Below are 21,615 nucleotides of genomic sequence, written 5' to 3'. Positions count from 1 at the left end.
CCCCTCCCCTTGCTCTGATAACAAGTTTCATTACATGTATTTACTCTGTCATTCCAGCAATTGATCCTTTTCCTAAAATTCACCTCATCTGAAGGTGTATCCCTTTTCTCTATACTTCTGTGTGTACCTTGGAGGTCAATGGAGACACTTAAATTAAGCAGGGCTTAACCAAACATCCGTTCCTACAAGGACTGAGTAATTGCTGAGTTAGTGTAAAGATTTACCAAGAGTGAATTTGTTTTTTATTAGAAGTTGATTTAGCTTAAACTCTATTTCTGAAACGTATTTCACTCCACCAAGACAAGAGAAGATGTTACAGTCTCATAAATACTGTATGCTCAGGCATCCCTTTGATTTCTCACAGGGAGCCAGGGCGCAGTAATTGCTCTGCTGAAGCCTGGTATACAGTCTGAGTATCACGTACATAAATTCCCCAGACCCAATCCAGTTTTCTCAGGTGGCTTTTCATTCACAGCTTAAACTCTGCAAAATAATAAGGTAACAAATCAGCAGTTGCCCCTCATTTGTTTTTATGTTGTTAACATTGAGATGGGAAAGTGTGTGCTACCTATGGGAAGAAATGGCCTCAAATTCCTGGGGTCTCAGGGAAGCTGGCAAGAAGGGAAGGAGGTGTTGGTTGATTCTTCATTCCAAAGCTGTGGTGAGGATGTGGACCTGCAGAGAGGGCAGGCTGGACCACAGTTATGCTGTCTCCAGTTTTAGCTACACTGAGGTTAACAGGGTACCAAGGGAATCATATATCTGGACTGACCAGGGCAGGCTCTCAAAGTCAGGGTCTCGCCCTTGTGTCCCAACAAAGGTCGTTTTCCTTGAGATGCTATTTTTATCCAGAAGTTTAAAAAGAAATTTTTTCCTCCACTCCCTCCACCCCTCTGTGGCCTTGGGAACTCTGATATTCCCAGCACCACAGCAGGAGAGGAGCCTGTTCCTGGCATCAGATTTCATGGATGGCTGTAGAGAAGCAGTAAGTGTTCCTGGCAGATAAACCTTGAGCAGGGGAAGAGGTTTCTTTCCTTCTTTCTTTTCTTCTTAATCCAGTTATTATCTGATCTGTATCATTTAAATAATCATATACGTCCTTGCTTCTACCAATTCTGGAGCTGGCTTGTGATAGCTCTTTAATTCCACCCATTCATGCTTAGATAGTAACTGGCCTAGCAAATGGTGCAGCTCCAGGTACAGCTCCCAGGGCTCTGCTTAAGACCCATCTGACCTAAATCTCACTCATTATAAACAACCATAAATGTTGGTTTTGTTTATTTTTTTCCAAACAACAGCAGTTACAGGAACATGTAATTTTGCTTTTGCCATTTGTAACTAACACCCCTCCCGCCCCAGCATTTAATATAAATGACACTGAAAGATGAATCAAATAAAATCTGGTTTTGATTTCCTTTTTATTTTTATATGGCTCATCTCTGAGAGTTTGCATTTATTGTTATTGTTGTTAGCACATATTTATTTCCTTTCTTCAGCCTTTGTTCACAGATTTGCACTTGATGAGAATGTTGACTCACTTTAAAAATAAGGTTAATAGCTGCCTTTTCTAAGAAAGGCTTGAGATCTCTAAGCCTATGTAAGCATGTAAAAATGAAAGGAGCTGATGAAATGTAAAAGGCATGAATCTGTGCTCAATAAATGCTAAGCACTTACCAGTATTAAATGACAAAATTCTGTACTGGGATGCCTTAAGGCTGGGAAGCTATTTTGGCTTCAGGGAACTTTGCTGTGACAATTTTTATAAGCATGTATCATAGACCACCAAATAGATCTCACATTACAGAGTTGCCCCACATGTATTGCATATAATCTATAGTGATACAGTGATTTATGTGAGTATAAATCACATGCTGTGTTTATAAATGGCCTTTGCCCTGAATAAGGGTGCAAAGCTTGGGCACTTCTCCCAGCTAGTGTCTGAACGATCTCTCCAGTGAGGCTTCAAAGCCTGAGGAGATGCACATTAAACGCAAACAGCGAAGTTTGGTGTTGGGATCCCAAGGAGCGGTTTCGGACCGGGATGCCCGGGAAGCAGCACGGCCCCACGATGTCCCCTCTCTGAAATTCTGCTGGAGCAGCCGCCCCCGCCCCCGGGGTGTCTCTGCTGTCCCCCAGCCCGCAGCGGCGGAGCGGCCGCTCCTATGGCCAGATCCCGGTGCCTGCCGGAGCGCTGCGGTCGCTCCCCCGCCGCGGCGGCCGCGGGAGCCCAGCGGAGCGGCGGCGGAGCCGGTGCGGAGCCCCCGCGGGCGGGCACCGGGGGAGGGGGCGGCCGTGCCTCCGCCCTCCCCGCGGCCCGGGGGCACCGCGGGGCTCCCCCGCTCCCCGCCCAGCCCAGCCCAGACGAGGGGGCGGCAGCACCGCCCGCCCCTCCACCCATCCATGCATCCGTCCATGCATCCATCCATGCATCTGTCCATCCATCCCACCACCCACCCTCTGCCCTTCCGCCGCTGCCTCCCTCCTCTCCGGGAGCAGCCGGTGCGCACCGTGCGGTGGAGCCACCGCGCTTCGGCTCCGCGGGCGGCCGCGGGGCAGCCGCGCCCGGGCGCGGCAGGAGGATGCGTGTGCGGGGCTGGCGACCTGGCATCGCGTCGGTGCTTGGATCCTCCCTCCTCCTTCTCCTCCTCCTCCTCCTCGTCCCCTCCCTCCCGCTCCCCGCCTGGCAGCGCGGGGCTGGGGAAGTTGCGCTTACACGAGAGATGGCTTCGCAGCGGGGATCGCTTTGAGAAAAGGGCTCCCCCTCCCTCGCCTCCCCCCGTCTCCGCGGCCTCCGAACTGTAAGTGGCAGGAAGGAAGTAAAGTTGCAAACAACCTGCCGGGGCAGGAACTTTGTGAGCTGCTCCAGCTGCATGTGTTCAAGGTGCCTTTGATGTACGTGCAGCAGCTTCTGGAAAGTGGACTGCAGCTTTCCCACCCGCCAGCCCTCCCTCTCCCCCACCCTTCCCAGCCTCCCCTCCCACCACCGCCACTTCAGCCCACACACGCAATTTGTTTGAGAAGGGGAAAAAAAAAAAGTGATGAACGAGAAGTGGTGAATTACCCAAGCGACTTTCCTCAAAGAGCGAGCGAGCCGGGGAGAGGAGCCGGGGCGATCCCCGCGCAGCGCCGGGAGGGACCCGCCGGGCGCCCGCCGGGGACCGTGGGGCTGCCGGGGTGTGAACGCGGCTCCGCAGCGAGATGCAAAAAGCCTCATCTGCTTGCGTTTGACTTGCGATGCCGGCTCCTCACTAGAATGCAAACCCTTGCACAGGATGAAAACAGGTTTGTGGCAAATTCTCCTGGAAATGTTTCGCTCCCCACCGCCGCCACCTTCCTGTCGAGATGTCAGAGAAGATCTTAATGATGACACGGCGGCAGATACCTCTGCTGTGTACCCTCCACTGTTCTTTGGAGATGTTCAGCCAGAGATGAATCTTTTATGCAGCTGTCTTTTCATATCTGTAGCGACTGCTGCACAATCTGCACTTGATTGCAGTTAAAATATTCTTTTTATGATCCGTTTCACAAAATGATGCAAAATAAACACAGATGGGAGAACTGTGGGATAGAAAGCTGTAAATGAAGTACTGATGGTGGATTGATCTTCCCTTCTTCTTCCTCTCCCCACCCGCAATGCTCTACCCCCAAATCTGAGCCTTTTCTGAACAAAAAAATTTGCTACATTTCTGTTTTAAAGCAATGATTTTTGGGGGCTCTTTGGCTGGGGTTTTGGAAGCAGCCTCCTCCCATCAGTGGTGCTTGCCTTAGTGAATGACTTTCTTGAGTGTTTGTGGTGGCCAAGCCCATCAGCTTTTATCTTGTCTTCACCTGTTTTAAAATATGTCTTCTTTCTTCTAACACCTTGCAGGTCATTCTTCCAGAATGCCAGAGGAAAGTTCGCCAAAGCGGAGTCCTCAAAACATCCCATACAAAGATCTGCCCCATATCATCAATGCTGATGGGCAGTATCTCTTCTGCAGGTATTGGAAGCCAGCAGCATCTCCCAGGTGAGCACTTTGAAGCAAATGTCCTTTTTACTATGAGTAAATACCACTATGTTAATGTAATTATTATTTATAGCTTGACTGGCATTACAGGGCTGTGTACATGGAGCTTTACAGAGCATCTAAGAGAGCTTTCTCTCAGCTGAGAGAGCCCCTACTGTAAAGATTGCATTCCTCGAACCTTTACTTGCTCGAGTCAGCCTTGCAGCTATAAAACAGAGTTACTGTCATTCCTTGCACAGCTGGCTTGGTTGGCAGTTCAATATTCTACCAAGTGGCTCTGGGCAGGTGACTGCTGCCTATCAGCAATAAACAACTATCCCCAAACTAATAGCACTGGCAGTCAGGGTGGAAAGGGATACAAGCTTTGGGGTGTTCACTCTTCCTGATTTTCTCAGTGTCAACAAACTTAACATCAGCACCTGAGTTCAGTTTCAACAGTAGTAGCTGAAATCTCAGGGCAACAGGGACAATGTTTGACTGCATTGCTTTTTGATTGGTTTTAAATTATTCATACTTAGTAAATGATTCAGGGAGCTTTCTCACTGGCAATTGCAATTTCAAAACTGACCTGTATAATAAACACACACAAAGAATCAGGTAGAGAAATTTTTCTAATGTTTTTTTTTTATAATTTAAATAATCTCTTCACTGTAATAGCTTTCTGTGCTGATTATGATCTGCTGTTGCTCCCATAGTTATGATCTTTCTTCTTCCAGTATCTGCTGGCTTGGCAGGTATTTGTGCTGCCACTTGTTATGTAGGTACCTACTTCATAAAAATCTAGATATTGTTTAATTGTTTTCTTCTTCTGCAAGCCAACAGGAAGAGCTGTGTTGATTTTACACAGCTAGAAAACAGACACAGGAAAAATTTGTTCAATCTGTTGTAAGCAGTTAAACTATATCCTGATGATCCAACAGGTTAGACATCATCCTCTGCCCAAACCAACCTGTAACTGCTGTGAGAGAGGGACATGGGTCAAAGTTAGCTGGCCTTGGGGTTTATGCCTACAAAACTAAAGGACAATGGGAATAACATAGGGCTGGGTTAGCAGTCAGGTAATATAGAGGGTGGGCAAGCACCAAAATACACCATCCCCAGAGGGGAGGACAGTGCAGCCACCCCACCATAGCTCCACTGCACTGGTTGGGCCGTAGGACACAGGTCTGGTTCAAGATCTCCTGGTCTACAGAGCATTTTATAGTTGCTTCTACTTGCTGCCTTTCAGAAACAAGGAAGAAAGTTTTTGGCACTGTTGCATTACATAGTCTTTGCACCAACGTGAAGATTGCCTTTACAGAAAAATAATGCTATGAAACCAAGGTTCTGCAGTGAAACCAGGCTGTTTTGTATTTTAATGGTAATTAATCATTAACTACCCATAACATTCATCACCCAGTTGTGGAACTGCTTTTTTATCATGTTTAATTTCTTACCAAATTAGTAGTGGGTGGATGGGTCTTTGTTCCAGAAATGGTAAGGAGCTGACACTGTAAACCTGATGTCTAAGTCCTCTGGGTAGTTAATTTTTTTTAGTGGTCTGTGCACTAAGCAGTTAATTAAGAGTGAACTTGACCTAGTTTTGTGACAAGAAAAGTGGATGGGATCAGTGTTGCTCATTTACAAGGAGCTCCTGAGTGTGTGTGTTTGCGTGTTTGTGTGTAAGGAGGGGGCGTATTGTTTATTATTAGCTCTTCATGAATTGTTGCATATGAGAGAGATGGTAAGTGACTGAATAACAAGTCACTGCCTTGATCCTGCAGTCAAGAATGCTCTTGAAGTGCTTTAATAGGCAAACCAAAAATACATTATTTTACCCCCTTTCACTTTTCATAAGAATCTCTGCTTTTGCTTCTTCCTATGTAGAAGCTCAGCAACTTTAATCTAATTTTAAACGTTCAGCAAAACTGATCTCTATATATATGTATAGGGAGAGAAAGAGAGACACCTCAGGGGACTTCCACAGGCCTGTTACAATTTATTTCAGATACTGAAAGCAATTCTTTCATTCTTCTAACTCAATTGTTGATTCAGGTTCAAATCTTAACACTAATGAATGATGCTATAACCGTCAAACGGTGGGATCTTTCATTGATCCATTATGTGCCTAATCCCAGCTAGAGCTATAGAAATACCTCTTCACTGCAGATGCCCAAAGGTTATCATTGACTTGTCTTCTATTAGAATAGAACTTATTGCCCTTGATCCCTCCCCCAGGGAGGGGGAAAACCCAGGATGTCTGCCAAAGGAAAAATTAGAAAGTAGCCCTAGCCCGGGGTTGAAGAGCAGACAATGGCCAGGCAGTCTCTGAAAGTGGGGACGACTGACAGACATCACCCCTTGGAGCTGGTGCTTCTCTTTTATCTCCTTGAACAGACTCATAAACGTGGATAAAGGGCTGTGACAGATTAATGTGTTATAGCATATTTAAAAAAAACCAGCAACAACTATTTTTTCAGAAAGATGGGGGAATTTTGTGAGGCTTTTTTGCTTCATGCTCACAAATACCCAGGCTCTGATCCGGTGTGGTGTTGATCTGACTGATCAGCCCATACTGGTGCACATATGGAAGCTTTGTTGTAAGTGCCACTGAGGCCAAGGTTGTCCTGCCAGTGAAAGGCACCTATTGTGAGTTCCTCAGCAGGGTCTGCTTTGTTTCAGAGGGGGATTTAGGTGATTACTTCACAGGAAGCTGACACACAAAGGCACTCAGATGTCGTCATGATTAGATGGGGTAGATGGAGTAAGGAGTAATGGGACTAAGGAAGAAGAAAGACAGTGTTTTCCACTTGTTTTTCGGATGGGAAGTCACTCCCAACAGCAGAGCTGGGGCCTGGGTTTCGTCTTCTCTTGCTGCCTGCTGGCAGCAGTGCAGGTGCAGCTTCCCCGGCCAGCAGCCCTGCAAGCTGCCCAACTTGTTGAGCCAGTTCCATGTTAAAGTGTAATTAAGTGGTCTTTTTGAATGCAGCAGGGAAGAAAAAGCAGTATGTCCTGGTGTCGTTTTCATGTTTTGTGCCAACAGTTGGATTTGTGGAGTGTGAAAACGGGTAACTCTTTGGCACCAAGTGCTCACTGCTGAGTGCAGTGCTTAAGATCTGGGCAAGGCATGGCATTTTCAGGGCTATGCAATGTTGTTTGGAGGAATTAAATCATTTGAACCAAACAGGACTGATCTCATGCCTATTGCATGTCCCAGTAGCCAAAGAAACCCTACTTTAATGGGAAAGCAGTCATTGTGTAAACATAAACAACAGCTCCATTCAAGGCTTAAACCACTGCCACCACCCTGAGCACTCGGAGTCAAAATATGAGGTAACAGGAGGTGAGGAATTAAGAAACTGTGTTCTTTTTCCAGCTCTCAGACAAAGCTGCTAAGAATAGAGGTTGATGAGGAAGGGGAAGGAAAGTTGGGAGGAGAAGTCAAGACATTTCCTTTGAGGCCCCTAAAGGGCCTGAGGAACTTCAGAGGTGACCTTCTTCCTCTCTGGTCTGTATCCCCGTAGCCTTTTCTGGATGCTTTCTCCACTCTTGTCACTACCTAGATAAGCACAAACAGTTTCTTCTGGGGCACTTTTAGCCCCTCTTCCTGACCTCAAGTAAACCCTGTGAGATTTAGGGACTCAGAGTAATTTTTCAAAGGTGCTCATAGCTGCAGCTGCCACTGACTTTAGACAGTGATGCCTGAGTCTCTCCTGGTAGATCAGTCACTTGAAGCTGGGCACTTCAGACACTTGTAGCTAGAGGATGCACTTGAAAATGTGAGTTCCAGACATCCATGAATCTGAGCTTCCTCAGCCACCAGAGAGAAATCACTACCTGGCTAGTTAGCATGGTGTGTGAGTGTCTCTCACAGAGTGGTCTCCAGGTGTGCTTAGAGGATTGTCAGGACCCACAGTGGTTCTCTGCCTGGGGGTCACAGGGGCCTTCCTGGGCCATTGGTAATGTACACTGGAATGGGTTGGCTCAACTTTAGACATTGGGACCACAGTTCAAGTAAACAGAGTTGCAATTGTCTGAGTAAACAGTGCCTTCGTAAGAGTTCTTTCAGTTCTACACCTGAGATGTGTTTAAAAATACAAAATTAAACAAACAAAAAGCACCCACTTTTCTGTTTACTTTTTGCATTTCTTTTACTCATTGAAGAATGTCTGCCATTCCTTCTGACTTGTCAGTAGTGAAAGGCCAAGCCAATAAGGAGAAAACAGATTTCTCTGTTCCCCAAAGACTTTGCAGATGTGCCTGTGGTGCAGAAATACAAACTGCTTTTATATTTGAACTGGTCTTTAAATTGTAAATACTGCTTGATGGTTTTGGCATCTCATTACCAGCACGTGCATACCATTTCCAGAACAGCACAGCTCCCAGCATGAGCAGATGACAAAATTGAATTTGGCTTTCAGACCTTTCCAAAATGAATGAATGAATAAATAAATAAATAAGCCAAAGTGAAGTCAAAGCAAAAGAAATCAAGTCACTGATTATAATGTCTTTAATTATAGTGTATTGTGTTAGTCTCTAGAAATACTTAAAGCAGTTCCTAATTCAGTGTCACTCTTGAAGAACACTTTGTTTGTACTAATGAGGTCAACTTGAAATTAAAGCCAAATCTGTAGGATGCAAAGTGACTTATGTCAGCACAGTTTGCCATAGGATGAATTCAGCTCCCTCTGTTTTCCTGATCCCATCACACACACTTCGAAGGGAAATAACAATGATCATTGTCGAATCAACATTCCAGGCTTTGCTTGCTGTATTGCTATTGCCTGAGTTTCTAAAGCCTCCCTTCTTTTCATCAGCTGTGTATGTGTTCCTTTAATGCCTCTGTTATCTTTGCTCCATGTGACTGTCTTATTCACTGTGAATGGGGGCATCCTTTTATGATTCCTTATGCGGTTCCAGAGGATGGGCAAATTAGCAAACCAGCTTCATGTAAGAGGGACTCTGACAGACAGGGGAGCAGCTTTGGTTCTCACTGCAGATATTTCCAACAGGCTTTTTCAGTAGGATAATTTTTTTTCAGTCTCCACAGGAGCATCCAACACAAGCAAATCTACCTTTTATTCCACAGAACCCCAGGAAAAAGGTGAATTGCAAATGGAATAACAATAGTAATTAAGCTGTCCCTTTTGCTCATTGCCCTGTTAGGATCTGCTTCTGAGCACAGGTGTTCAACTTTGTGACATCAGTGTCTGGGAACAAGGTGACTTTTGGAGTTCCCTGTTGTGAGCCTCAAAGCAGTAATATTTCATCCTGATCCTGAGAGCAGCAAAAAAAGCAAAATCAGTGTTGGTTCTGTGTGCCACCTGAGGAATCGGAAACAATGCGGTCCAGCATGGTGAATATAAGAAGCAGAGCTAGAAATAGGAGAAAAGAAGAAAAATGATCTAGAGATAGTGTTGTAAAAATAATTTTCCTGCACATTATTCTGCCAGAGACTGAAGGATGAGCAAACCTGGCATCTGTAAAACAAATGGTTCATTTGCTTTTAATTGGAATACAAGTGTGATGATCAGTACTGGCTTTGTGCCACGACTCTGATGGATGCCCAAGTTGGTCACTCAGCATTTAGAGATCTATTGGTCCCTCCAAGTGTTTTTATCCTGAGCAGACCCTGCACTGACCCCTTCTTCAGCTCATCGAACTGGGACCGCTCTGAACCAGCTATTTGTTGGTAGTGACACAATAGCTGAAGCAGACAACTCAGTGATCTTATCAAGGTTCCAGATGCAAGAGCACTTTACTGCTATTAGGAATATGTGGGTTTAGTGGAAATAATAAAAGAGCTGCACACAGTTCCTTGCTTCAATTTCTCCAGCACTCTTGGAACATCCCTTGGGAACACACAGCAGCTCTTTTAGATCACTGTGAATACATCTGCAACAAGAGTTGGCTGGTACAGTTGTTCTGGCTGAAAGAGGGTGTTTTTTCTAGATGTCTGTAGCAGAGGAGTTGGCTTTTCAAGTTCCCTTCAGACTGCTGTGACTTTGTCCTCTTTTGAGCCAGGGTGAACATCTGATCTCTTTGTTCTTCTAGGGAAACTGCATTGTTCTAAGAGCTATCCCTGCAGACATATTTGGCTGAACTGCCTTCCCTAGGTTCAGGCGTGTCATTGTCCTAATGTGTTCCCACTTGAATGGAAGCCATCATCCTATTGTCCCTTATCCAAGAGATGTGACACAACCCTGATAGCAAATGGCTGATTATTCCAGGTATCCAAGGAGATAGTATTGCATCTTGCCCATGAGATTCCTACAGATATGCTCAGGCAGGTCCCTTACCTCATCCCACTCCACTTATATCCTTGACTACACCCAGCCATCCCTGTCCTGTACTCTACAGCACAGACATTCTGACGCTGTGTCAGTGTGGCTTATTATCCATAAGGAAATTAGCAGGGTAAGTAAAGTTTTCAGACATCATTAAAATTATACCTCCTCTAGGGTTTCCTCTTGCAGACCAGTAAAATTTCACTTATGTTAACTGAAAGAAAAATACTGGTACAGCAATCCCAAATACCAACCTTGGGCTAGTCCTGACCATAAACATCTTCTAAAGCAACCAGACATGGGGGAGTCACTGGGTGGTGGTGTCAGGAAGGCACTGCCAAGCTGACCAGACTCGCTGCCCAGACAGTGGTACCAAGCTGTGCCCTTGGGGCCAGGAAGGGACCAGCTGGTGGAAACTGTCCTGGCGACCACAGCACTGCAGCAGATTTACCCACCTCCAAGCATGCTCCTATGGGATATTCCCATCAGCAGAGAGGGGATAGGTCTTGGTCTTGGTCTTTCTCTTCTTGGGAATGTGTTTGTTCCTCCTGGACGGATGCAGTCTGTTTGTGTTCGAAGGGATTCATTCTTCCTGTAGCAGTTTTCAATGTCCCAGGACCTTGAGTAACACCAAACTTCATGAGTTATTCCAGTGGCATGAAAGGGTCCCCCCTTCTGTATCAGACACTGGCTCTCCAGCCAGGAACAATCTTTGTTTCTGTTTGGCAGGCACTCGATGATGGAAGCCTCTGAATCCTCCCATATTGAGTGATGGCAAAGGCAACTTGCTAGACCTAGAGAATTTAGTGTCAGAAAACAGAAAAAAGAAGTCAACGAGGGGCAGAGAACAGGCAAAACATGGTCAAGACGGTCATTAGACAATGACACAATGACCAGTGATTTACAGAATCACTCACAATTTCTAAGTACTTTTGTTTCCTTGTCTAAAATTGGATGTAGTCATCCAGTCAAGTGATACAAATTGGGGCTGGAGTTTCTAGATGGAAGCTGCCAGAGAAAGTAAGTTATTCCTTGAGCAGCTGGTGGTTGAAGACGGCTTTGTGTTAGAAGAGAGATTTTAAATAAAATCTACTAAGTGATGCATTAGTTGTTTTCTGCTGTTCTGCTACAAGTAAATGGTCTCAGCAGCAATCGTTGAAAGGAAAGAACAGGGAAAAAAGGGAACAAAATATTGACAACTGGGTTAACGCCAAAGATTCAGCAGTAATAGGGTAGTAATCGTTTGCTCCAGTGTTGTGTACAGATGGGTAAGGAGAAAGTGTACAAACTACTATAGATTTGGTATGCAAGAAAGACTGCTAATCTTTTTCAGACATCTGTCTGACCTGTAATAAATGTCTTGCTCTCTATGTTTTCTTTCTTCCTTGCTCCAGCTTGAAGCTTGCAGAGTGAGGGAATAAGACTTAAATCATTGGCCTTTCTTTAGAATATAATTTGGTTTAATTTGCTGTAGGTGTCAGCAGGTTAGTTGGTTCACCAACAGACAAGATGAGCTTTTTTTTATCATTTTTTAACAGACTTCTTACTTTTATTTTCAAAACTATCTCAGTGGGCTTTCAAATTCAACTGTCAAATTCCAGAAATCTGCAGTGGCTTAATTTGCTGGGTGAAAGGCATGAGGAGTGACGAGGAAGCAGCAAGTAATTAAATTTCTGTAAGATAACATCTAGCTGACTTAATGGTTAAGCTTTTTCTTCATTTTTTCAATTTTGTGGGAGAGCTAGTCTACAATGTTTGGAGCATTAAAATCTGTATTCTGAGTAGCATTCATAATCTCACGTTATTAAAAAGACATTCAAGCAATCAGCATTCAGTCATCCTCTGTCCCTCCCCAAAAAAGGTGCATGGAGCATCTCAGCCCAGGTTGTCCTGAAAATGCACAGAGCATCTCTCTGACGTTATTAGATGCCCACAAAGTCATTAGGACAGAAAGCTTTTATTAAATTGACTTTTTTCTTTCCAGGTTCACAGTGGCCCCATACATGTAGCACAGGGAACCCATGGTGATATCTTAACTCTGCTGTTAAGCTCCTGTTGGCTGCCGTAGGGTCAGGTTTTGACTCATGCTGTGTGTCCATCCTCGCCTCTGGCATGCTGTGTTGCCATGGGCAAGGCTTTTTACCTCTGTGCTCAGTTTATGTGGCAGTGGGAAGAAGGGTTGATCCTTGCTTGGGATGGGGTGATGGATCAGAGGATCTCCTGAGGTGCCATTCATCTCTGCCTCATGTGACCTCTGCAAGCAGCCTGCTTGCACCCTTTGTAAAGCATTTTGGGTTTTCTGTATGAGGAGTGTTGTACAAAAGCCAGCTGCTGTTATTATTTATCCTGTTTATTTACTGGTCACATTTCTCAGAGCAGGGGAATGGAAAAAAAACAAGCAATCAGCAGATTCACTTTGTTTACATTTCATTTCACTTTCAGTGTTTGGGGAATGCTGATTTGTTAAACACTATTCCTTCCTTTGAAGCCCATAATTTCACAGAGTGGAAACATTGCCTCGTTCTTACACACAGGTGTACTTTTCTCTTTTGAAGCATCATTTAAAGGTTCTGCCCATCAGAGGTTTGCTTCCTGCTGAGCACATTCTCCTCCACACCAGCTCTCACTCTTTCTTTGCTGCGAATCGAAGGAGTCGAAGCTGGCCTGGCTGTTGGGGCTCATAACTGTGGTATTTGCCCTGGATATTGCTGAGGCTTTTTAAAAATGGTCAGAAATATGTGGTAAAGTCTCTGGTGAAGTGCTACACATGAAACACAGCATTCCTGCAGCAGAATAACAGCTTGTGGTTTAAATAAATGCTGTTATTTCTGCTCAGCTGTAGGTGTACATGTATGTTTTGGTTCAGTGACTGCCAGATACTGTAAATGAGTATTGATTTCCTTTTCTATTTTAAGCTTTTCTGCAGAAAAGACATCCCACATGCCTTTGGCTTTCTTTGCTTGTACCTAAAACGATTGCAGCCAAGGACTCATCTAACTAAAGACTTTTTTTATTGTTACCACCCATCTTTATTCTAGTAGTTGCACCTCAAGTTGGACAGGTCCCCATTCACATTTTGAATCTTAAAGCTATTACATCTGGCCCTTTTCGAGAGCAAATCAACAAGGCAGTGATTAAAACTCATGGCAGGTTGGTTCCTTACTTATGTTAGCATGGCAGCCCTCACTGCCAGAGGTGAAGCTGCCTTAGTGTTAGAAATGAAACAACATTTTAGAAACCAAGCATGCAGTAGCTAAAGCCTTTGGACACCCAGATTAGCTCAGTAAAGCCAAGAAATAACACATCTGGATTTGGCAGCCATAGGCTGAAGTCTGTATCCAGCTCTTAAGTGGGTAAACCATTGCACCTCACCTGTGATTAAAATTCACTTTGGTTCAAAACACGAATAAACATTTCAGCCTTTGAAGCCCCTGTTACAGTGATCACTGTCTTAGCAGCATTCCATGCCTCATGTTTAACTGCTTACATTCAACTTTCCTTCCTGCCTCAGGTCTACAGCAAACATGGAATAGTAAATTAATTGGAACATGCTGAAAGCCTTGGCAAATGCTTTGCCTGTGACATTCCTAATTTCCCAGAGGAGTAGCTGCTGATATTGATTTTGACAGAGCCTGTAAAGCCTCTTGCTGCAAAGATTCCTCTCATAGCTGGGCAAGGCTGAAGTGCAGCACTGGGATGTGCCAAGATTAGACTGGAAATTAATGTGTTTAATCTCAAAATATGTTAAAATATACATAAGCGCTTTATGATTAAGAAATCAACCCTTGAGTTTCTGTCTCTAAGTTTATGGGATAATTCCACCCTAAATTTTAGAAAATCGTGTGGAAAAAGCTTTGCAATTTAGAGACTCATGCTACCTGCGACATCTGAACTTAAAATGAATTTGTCAGTTAGTTAAGAATAACCAATTAAGATCTCTGCCAACACAGAGGACTGCTGACAAAATTGGATCAGGAAGGTGTAAGTGAGGATGGGCAATTGACTCTGCAGGAAGTAATCAAGAGTTCTACATTAGGGGTGGAATTGCCTGGCCACAAACAGTACTGTTGGGTCTAAGTATTTCAGGGAATTGGAGTCTCTCCTTAAACCATTGCTGTACAAATGGGAACTGCACAGTCAGTGCATTATTAAAAAGTCATAATAACATAGTATCTTGGCTTCACAGAACAGGTAAAGTGTCATCTCCTTTCTTGCTCCTTCTTTATTCACAGCTCTCATCCTGGAAGGTGTCCCTGACCATGACAGGGGGGTTGGAACTAGGTGATCTTTAAGGTCCCTTTCAACCCAAACCGTTCTGTGATTCCCAGCTAGTGAAGATTTGCCCACGTAAGCCCCAAATGCCTGATGAAAGTACTTCAGTCATGCAGTTTTGATTGCAAGAACTAGCTCAGAAACGTTGTGACCCTCTTGTGCCAGGTGTGTTCTTTTCAGCCTCTTCCCTGCACAGGTGCTGGGGCACTGAGCTGAATTCTCCCTGTAATAACTTTTTCAGTATTGCTTGTCGTGGGTTGCCTGTACCATCTACTCCCTGAAACAGCAGCTTGATATTGGAGGTGATCAGAGCCATGGCTAGAGTCTGAACCGTGGAAAAGCCCATTTTTAAGAACCATTGATTTGGGAGGGGGGCGGGGATTGACTACGAAGAACCTCTGGGGCACTTGGGTTCAGACTACGACTGAAGTCCTGCATGAAAAATACCTTGTGAAAGAATTGAGGTCAGAAGAAGTCTGCAGACTTGTCTTAGAGGACTTCAGCAAATGCTGCTTAACGTTTAGATGTGGTGTTCTCTGCAGCACTCGATTATTTGTCTCAAGCCCTTCTTAACAAATATTTGAAAATAACCAAGCAAGGAGCATGTTCCTAAGGACTTATACATTACCAAGTACTTGTGTGGATCTAACCAGAGGGATGGCTTTACTAAATAAACTAGTTTCCATCATTTGAAAGCTGCAGAGGCGTATCTAAAACTCCTCACCTCAATATATGAATACTGCAGTCTATTTCCATCTTCTGTGCTATGCCAAATAGTGAGATTAAATTGTCAAAATGTGGCTGGGATGCCACGTAGGGAGCATTCTTGCAAGGCTTGAGCTCATCCCTTAATGAAGCACACCTTGTTCCTTTCTAGGAAGCTTCCTTGGTCTTTTAGGGTTGAGTTGGATTTGTCAGGCTATGAACTTCTAGCAGCAATAATGACTTGTCACTGGAACAGGTTCCAGTGTTCCAAATATGCCAAGGCTGCAAGGGAGTTCAGTAAAAAGGAACAGCTACTTTGAAACAGAGACATGCTTTTACATAAAAAAACCCTTTTCTTGTTCAGAGAGCAGCTGTAGTCCTGAACTAGCAAGTAGTGCTGAGTTTAAGCGATAACAACTGTGCAGAAGAAGCTTCTGGCCCTTCAAATGCAGCTTTCTCGTGCTTGTAAAGGACAGTCCATCTCATTACACAGGCCTTTCTATTTCCAAGGCTTTGGCTCACAAGGCAGTATCTGCATTTTGATTTCAAGAAGAAACTGCTACACGACTGGCTAAACAGTCATTTTTGTCCCTTTGGAAATCATTAAACATTCAGTGCAAGTGAAGAGGAGGGAGAGTCTGTGAAAACTGTTCTTGCTCTTACTCCCTGTCTGTTGGTTCTCCATTGAGAGTGGTGGCCCTGCAGCCATCACTCATCTGCAGTGGCTTTGCTTCCAAGTGAGAATGAATTTTTAATTAAACTAACCAGAAGTATTTTATTTTTCCTGATTTCCAAGGGGATCTGTGCCAGAAACTCTTTTGTTTCTTGGCATATTCTCCCTCCACACCCCAAAGCTAATCTAAAAAACTCGGGTGTGATTTCAGATTGACTTGAATTTTGCAGCTGATGTCTTCTATTTAAGCAATGTTTTGCACAGTTTTTTTAGACAGACACTGACTGCTTTGGGCATCTATCCTTGTAGCTCCCCTTGGGAGATATGACCTCCATTTTATCTCCCTTGTAGGCCTTGTACTGAGCAAGGGCTGAAGCAGAGCAAAGCACAGGACTGGGATGTCAGTTCCAGCACTCCTCCCAGTCAGGTCCTGGGGCAGTTCTGTCTGGGCTCCCCACACATCCTCCCTTCCTCGGCCCTGTGTGTGGCAATGCCTACTCCTTGCCTTGCTGGAAACAGCAGTCATAATCCTTCTTTCAAGGCTTCTTGTGCTCTGTAGAAGGGCAGAAGCAAGAGGAAAGCTCAGATCCAACCCTGAGTTGCCCAAGCCTCTGGGGATCTTGTCTGCCTTGCAGGTTCAGAGCAGCAGGTCTGGCAGTCAGTTCTGCCACAGAAAATCCCATCTCTGATATCAAAGTGGAGGAGTGTCTCCCCGAGGCAGTCCATGTAACCCTAGAATCCCTCCTCCTCAGTTTCATCCAAGAAAGGGGTGGGAAGATCCGACCCACGAGTTTTAAGCTACACACCAGGCATTTCACCTCTGATCTCAGCTTCATGTCCCCTAAAATATTGCTTCAAAGCCTCCTTGAAACTAAATACAGCTGATGTTAAATGTTAACTTTGCAGAGATTTACCCAGAGCTATGCAGTTGCAAGGACCCAATAATTCTTTCTCTCCCACCCCCACCTGAAGTTTCCTTCCTCTCTTTTCCCTGTATTAACCACTCAAGAGTTATTCTCAGTGAGGGCTTGCTTTTTGAAAAGCTACAATAAATCAGCTTAAACTGTTTCTCCACATTGTTTTGTGCTTGCTCTAGCTAGATCCTGTTGAACCTTTTGTTATGAAATATATTTGTACTACCCAGTTCTGTCTCTGCTCTGCTGATTTATGGCGTCTGCCCTTTCTGGGGTGGTTGGAAAACTTAGCCATGTTACTCCTTCTGGACATCATGGCAGTTCTGAAATGTCCTCCTAACTCTTTTCTTGTGAGGAATTGTGATTTTGAGATGTATGATGAGATCAGGCTTGCAGACATATTGCAAGAGGGTTGCTTGTAGCAGCAGGCACAGATTTTAAGACTGAGCCCTAAATCTGGATGGTGTAAGACAGCAAGATTGTGCTTAAATTAATAGCAGCCCCTTCAGAGGGGCTTGCATGGGAACTTCCAAGCCTGAGGAAATGAGGAAATGAGGAAAGAAAGTAGGAAGCAGAGCCTCCTGAAGAGGCTTATTTTTTAATTGCCAATTTAGGCTCTGGACAGGGATAAAGCTACTGATTCTACTAGTCTAGATCAAACCACATCAAACACAAATGCACAGAACCCTCAACCCCCACAAGCTCTGCAAAGTCAAGCAGAAATTGTGTATTGTGAGCGTAGTGCAGGTTCCTTTGACATATTCTGTCATGCATAAAGGTTTTCCAAAGTTAAACTCCTCCAGATTCAGAGCTCTGTGAGGCATCCATGCTAATGCTGTATGGTCTGTGATTTTGAGAGAAGGTTGATAGAGACTCAGCTCCAGGCTGCTGACATTCTGATTTGCTTTTTCCCCTGAATTGGGAAAAATAGCTATGGAGCTGCAAGGAAGAGGTGGTTCTCCAGAGCCTGGGCCTACACAGCAAAGCTGTGGGGCAGTAGGGCAGAGGCTAAGAATGCAGTTCTTAAAAAACCTGAGCAAGAGAGCAAGCAAAGCTCTTGGGTGCAATGCCTCCTTGAAACATGGATTGGAATTGGGAGAAAAGTCACTCCCTCTTGCACCTTCAGAGGGACATAACTCAGACGTTTCCTAGAGGCAGAAGGATGGCATGGACACACCTGGCTCCATAAATACTCCTGTCTAACTGGAGTCACCAGGCTGAACTCGTGGTTATGTAGGTCACAAGCATGCATAACATGAGAGAAATTGCTGTAGCTTTTTGTAACCCCTGCCCATGGCCCAAGTTTTTTCAGGGTTGTCTTGGGGCACAAATCACCTCCAGAAAAAAGAATGCAAAAATTGACTCAAAAAGCAGATGGAGAGACAACCCCCTTTCAGACTTCAGGTCTTACACCCAAAGCAAGGGGCTGAAGAGCCCTCCAGAGAAAAGGAAAAGATCACAAACAGTGAACAAAAAAATTATTCTTCATTACGTGTTCTTGTAAATTATTAGCTGAATTTTTTTTCTAATGGTAATCTTTAAGCAAATACCAAGGGTAGAAAATTAAATTGACACTTAAATCTCACAAATCTTATTATATGATAGATAGCTAATCCTCATAGTGAGGCTCATTCACCCAGCTAACAAAAGAATGAACACCTTTCAGTGACTTTCCATTATAATAGACTTTGGAGGCAAAATACACACATAACATTTTTAACACGCTAAAAGATCTGTGAGCAACTATCCAGTTGCTTGTCCAAAAACGCCACCAGTTTTTGGTAAATAAAGGTTAGTTGTTCAGCTACAAAGGAACTGATAAATCAGCTCAAACAACACAACAAAATGTAGTACTTAAGCCAGTCATTTTTCTGGCAGCTTAGCTGGCTCAGAGCTTTCCTGTCAGCTAATTTTTAAAAATTACTTTAGGAATTTAGTGTCTGGAATTCAAAACTGTTCAAGTCAGATGTTCTTTGTTAGAGCTGATCTGGTTCTGGTAACAACATCCATAAGACCAAATGAAAAGCACAGTTGCCTAACACAGAGTAACATGGTATTAGCTTAAGTTGTGAGGTCTTGATTCAGGAAATCTCTTCTGCCTGTGATTAAATCAGTCCTTATTCAAGACAGCATTTATAAATCCCTTTTTAACTTTCATCCTGTACTTTGAGAGTGCTGTTGACTTTCATGTGTTGAAGAAAGTTTCCTGAGGTTAAGGCAAGTACTTAAATATTATTCTGAAGAGGGATGCTTTTGAATGGAGTGGAAAAGATTGCATTTTTCATATATGCAGTCATAGGAAGCTTGTCTTCCGTTCTTCGGTTCAGTCCTAATGTTTTGGGTTATTTTCTGGCAATAAAGGAGCATGCACAGGGTCCCAGAGAAGTGGTTCTGTTCCCAGAGGACACAAGGTGTTAAAAGTTTCACCATCCTGCTTGCAATCTTCTTTGTCTAGTTCAGTTTCAACATGATTTTTGTTGAAAGCAAAGCAAGAACATGGGTCTTGTGCCCACCAGGACACAAGTCCTGAGGGGTATTTCAGGCCTGCAAAGTGTCACAGCACAGAAGCTTTCTGGGTGTGTTTTCAGTGTATTTTTCTTCTAACAGCCCTGGTTTAAGAGGGCTCTTGCTTATGTGTGTAAGTCCAGTGCTGCAATTTATTTTCCCTACAATTCTTCTCCTCCAGTCGACTGTGGAATTGCATCTCTGAACAACTGTCTTGACCCAGCAAAAAAGAAAGTGAGAACCTTTAAACCTGGTACTGCCTTTCCACCTAGAACTGCAACCTAAAGCACCACCCTGCCCTGCAAAGCAGCTCCCCACACAAGAAGTGAAATATTAGTGGATGTGAAGCTACACTGAGAAATAGGGAAGGGTTGCACACAGCTAAAGCTTGGATCAGCTGGTGACCTCTCCAAGGGGCAGAACAGAAAGACACCGCGTTCGCGTGGATTTGCGCACACTGACTCTGTGATGCAGCCTGGCCTCCACAAGTCCCACCCTCCCTAATTCGGGATACGGTGTTTGCAGGTGCTTTGTGTTAACTGAGAGTGTGGCATTGCTGTGCTTTATAAAGCTTAACTTTGCAGCTGCAATTTAGGAGGGACTGATACCAGTCAGGGGTCACCAGCATAGTGGAGATGTGGGAGCAGGGACAGGTCACTGGTGTGTATCACCTCCTCACGGGAGAGCGCTAAATGCAGCCAGTAGTTGATTTGAACAGTAGAGATAAATATTGTCCTGCCTGTTTGTTGTAATAAGCAACTGCATCTGTTTGCCAAGCTGTGCAGTACCAGGAGGCAGAAACCTGCAGTGGGGAGGGGACAGGAGGAGGAGGTGACAAAGGCTATGGGGAGGGCAGGGATCTGCGAAAACCATCTGTTGCTTTTGCAGTCAGCAGTCAATAAAGCACTTTCCTTTAATAGCCCGTAACTGTTGTTGCAGCGATAGGTGAGAGCAGGAGCGGGGGCTCTTTCTCATGCCCAGCTCACACCTCGGCTTTGTGTGCAGACACACCCGCCGAGCGCGGGGGAGTCCTGCTGCTGTGCGAGGAGCTGCTTTCCTCAGCAGGTGCCAAAGCCGTGCTATTTCGAGATGTTCAGCAATCACAGTTCCGCCAGCCAAAACCAGCTGAAGCATCCAAAGATACACGAGCTTGCCCTGCCTGTGGTCAGAGACGCTGGCATCAGCAGGGATTCAGGCACGGGTCAGTTTCCAGAGAGCTTTGCAGGCTGTGTACGATGTTTTCTACCTGGTACGTGAGAAGTTCCAAGGATTTCAGCAGCACAACTGCAAAAGCTGCAGGTGAAGAAATTTCTCCCCAGTACCAGTTTGAGACATGGCCAAGACACAAACCTTTTTTAAACAAAATTCTCATTGAGATTGCACAGAAAAGCACCGCAGTCCTGCAAAATCTCAAACACCACAGGATCCGTATTAATTTTAAATGACTCTGTTGAAAGCTATCTCTGATATTCTGTTATTATTCAGCCATCGTGGTAAGGAAGGAGAAAAATGTGATTTAAGAGCAGGGATATCTGCAAAAATGTTTACATACTGGGAAGAATTCTGTCAGTCAGTCTAATCATTTGTTGTATTTTCCTGGCAACTTGCTAGTGAAAATATGTTGAACCGTGTGTTTGTTACACTGCCTTCAGGTATTATTTGCCAAATCTAAACTTATTTTGTAATGGAAAATTTGGGATTAAGTGAAAGAGCCAAATCCTTCAATCCATGTTCAGATTATACTTGTACTAATTTCAATTTTTCAAGGTTGTGTTCAATATACGGCCCCTGTGCTTAAACCTGAAAGCTGGAGCTAAAGAGCTCTGTAGATGTGACCTAGTTTTTAGTCAGTAAAGCTACTCTCACTTTTTATTGAACAACAAGACAGGCTGATTTTGCTTCAGCGTAACAAATTGGAAATTTTGTGCTTTGTTTATGCTTATTGATACAACAAAACTTTCAAAAGTATCTAAGTCACTTCAACAGCTACTACCATTAGAGCTCTTAAGGCACAAACAGGTTCAGGGGTTTTATTTAGTATTTTGAAGACAAATAATAACCCAGATCTGTTCCCTGTGGTGTGCAAAGGCTCAGTTCTGTGACACCTGGCAATTGTGTTCCAGGTGGAAGGAAAGGTCACAGGAACACCTTGCCTCTCTGAAGCTTTGGGTTTTTATCTTTTCTCACTGATTTCACTTAAAGTGAGGGCTCTTAGCATCTAGAAGGATGCTGATGGGTCAAGTCATGGTATTGCATCAGTGTTGAATAAAAGC

At 44.3% G+C, this 21,615-nt stretch overlaps 1 protein-coding gene across 6 annotated transcripts in view; it reads left to right on the top strand.

The window, feature by feature from the left end:
• MGLL (monoglyceride lipase) overlaps positions 1–21,615 on the top strand; it is a 101,156-nt gene that overhangs the window by 37,512 nt on the left and 42,029 nt on the right. For 3 of the 6 annotated variants that reach the window (XM_042017005.1, XM_042016997.1, XM_042016990.1), the window contains one exon: positions 3,869–4,007. In XM_042017005.1, coding sequence (XP_041872939.1) covers positions 3,869–4,007 — 139 coding nt within the window. Of the gene's footprint in view, positions 1–2,623; positions 2,799–2,868; positions 2,893–2,930; positions 3,283–3,868; positions 4,008–21,615 lie in introns of those variants that run through there. The other 3 variants (XM_042017032.1, XM_042017024.1, XM_042017015.1) reach the window with 3 other exon arrangements.

This window comes from Corvus kubaryi, unplaced genomic scaffold, assembly GCF_017639235.1.
Source record: "Corvus kubaryi isolate FWS band 111438036 unplaced genomic scaffold, C.kubaryi_AGA036_p1.0 136, whole genome shotgun sequence".
Taxonomy (NCBI): Eukaryota; Metazoa; Chordata; class Aves; order Passeriformes; family Corvidae; genus Corvus; species Corvus kubaryi.
Note: the sequence above shows the minus strand (reverse complement) of the source record. Positions and strands in the feature narration are given on the sequence as shown.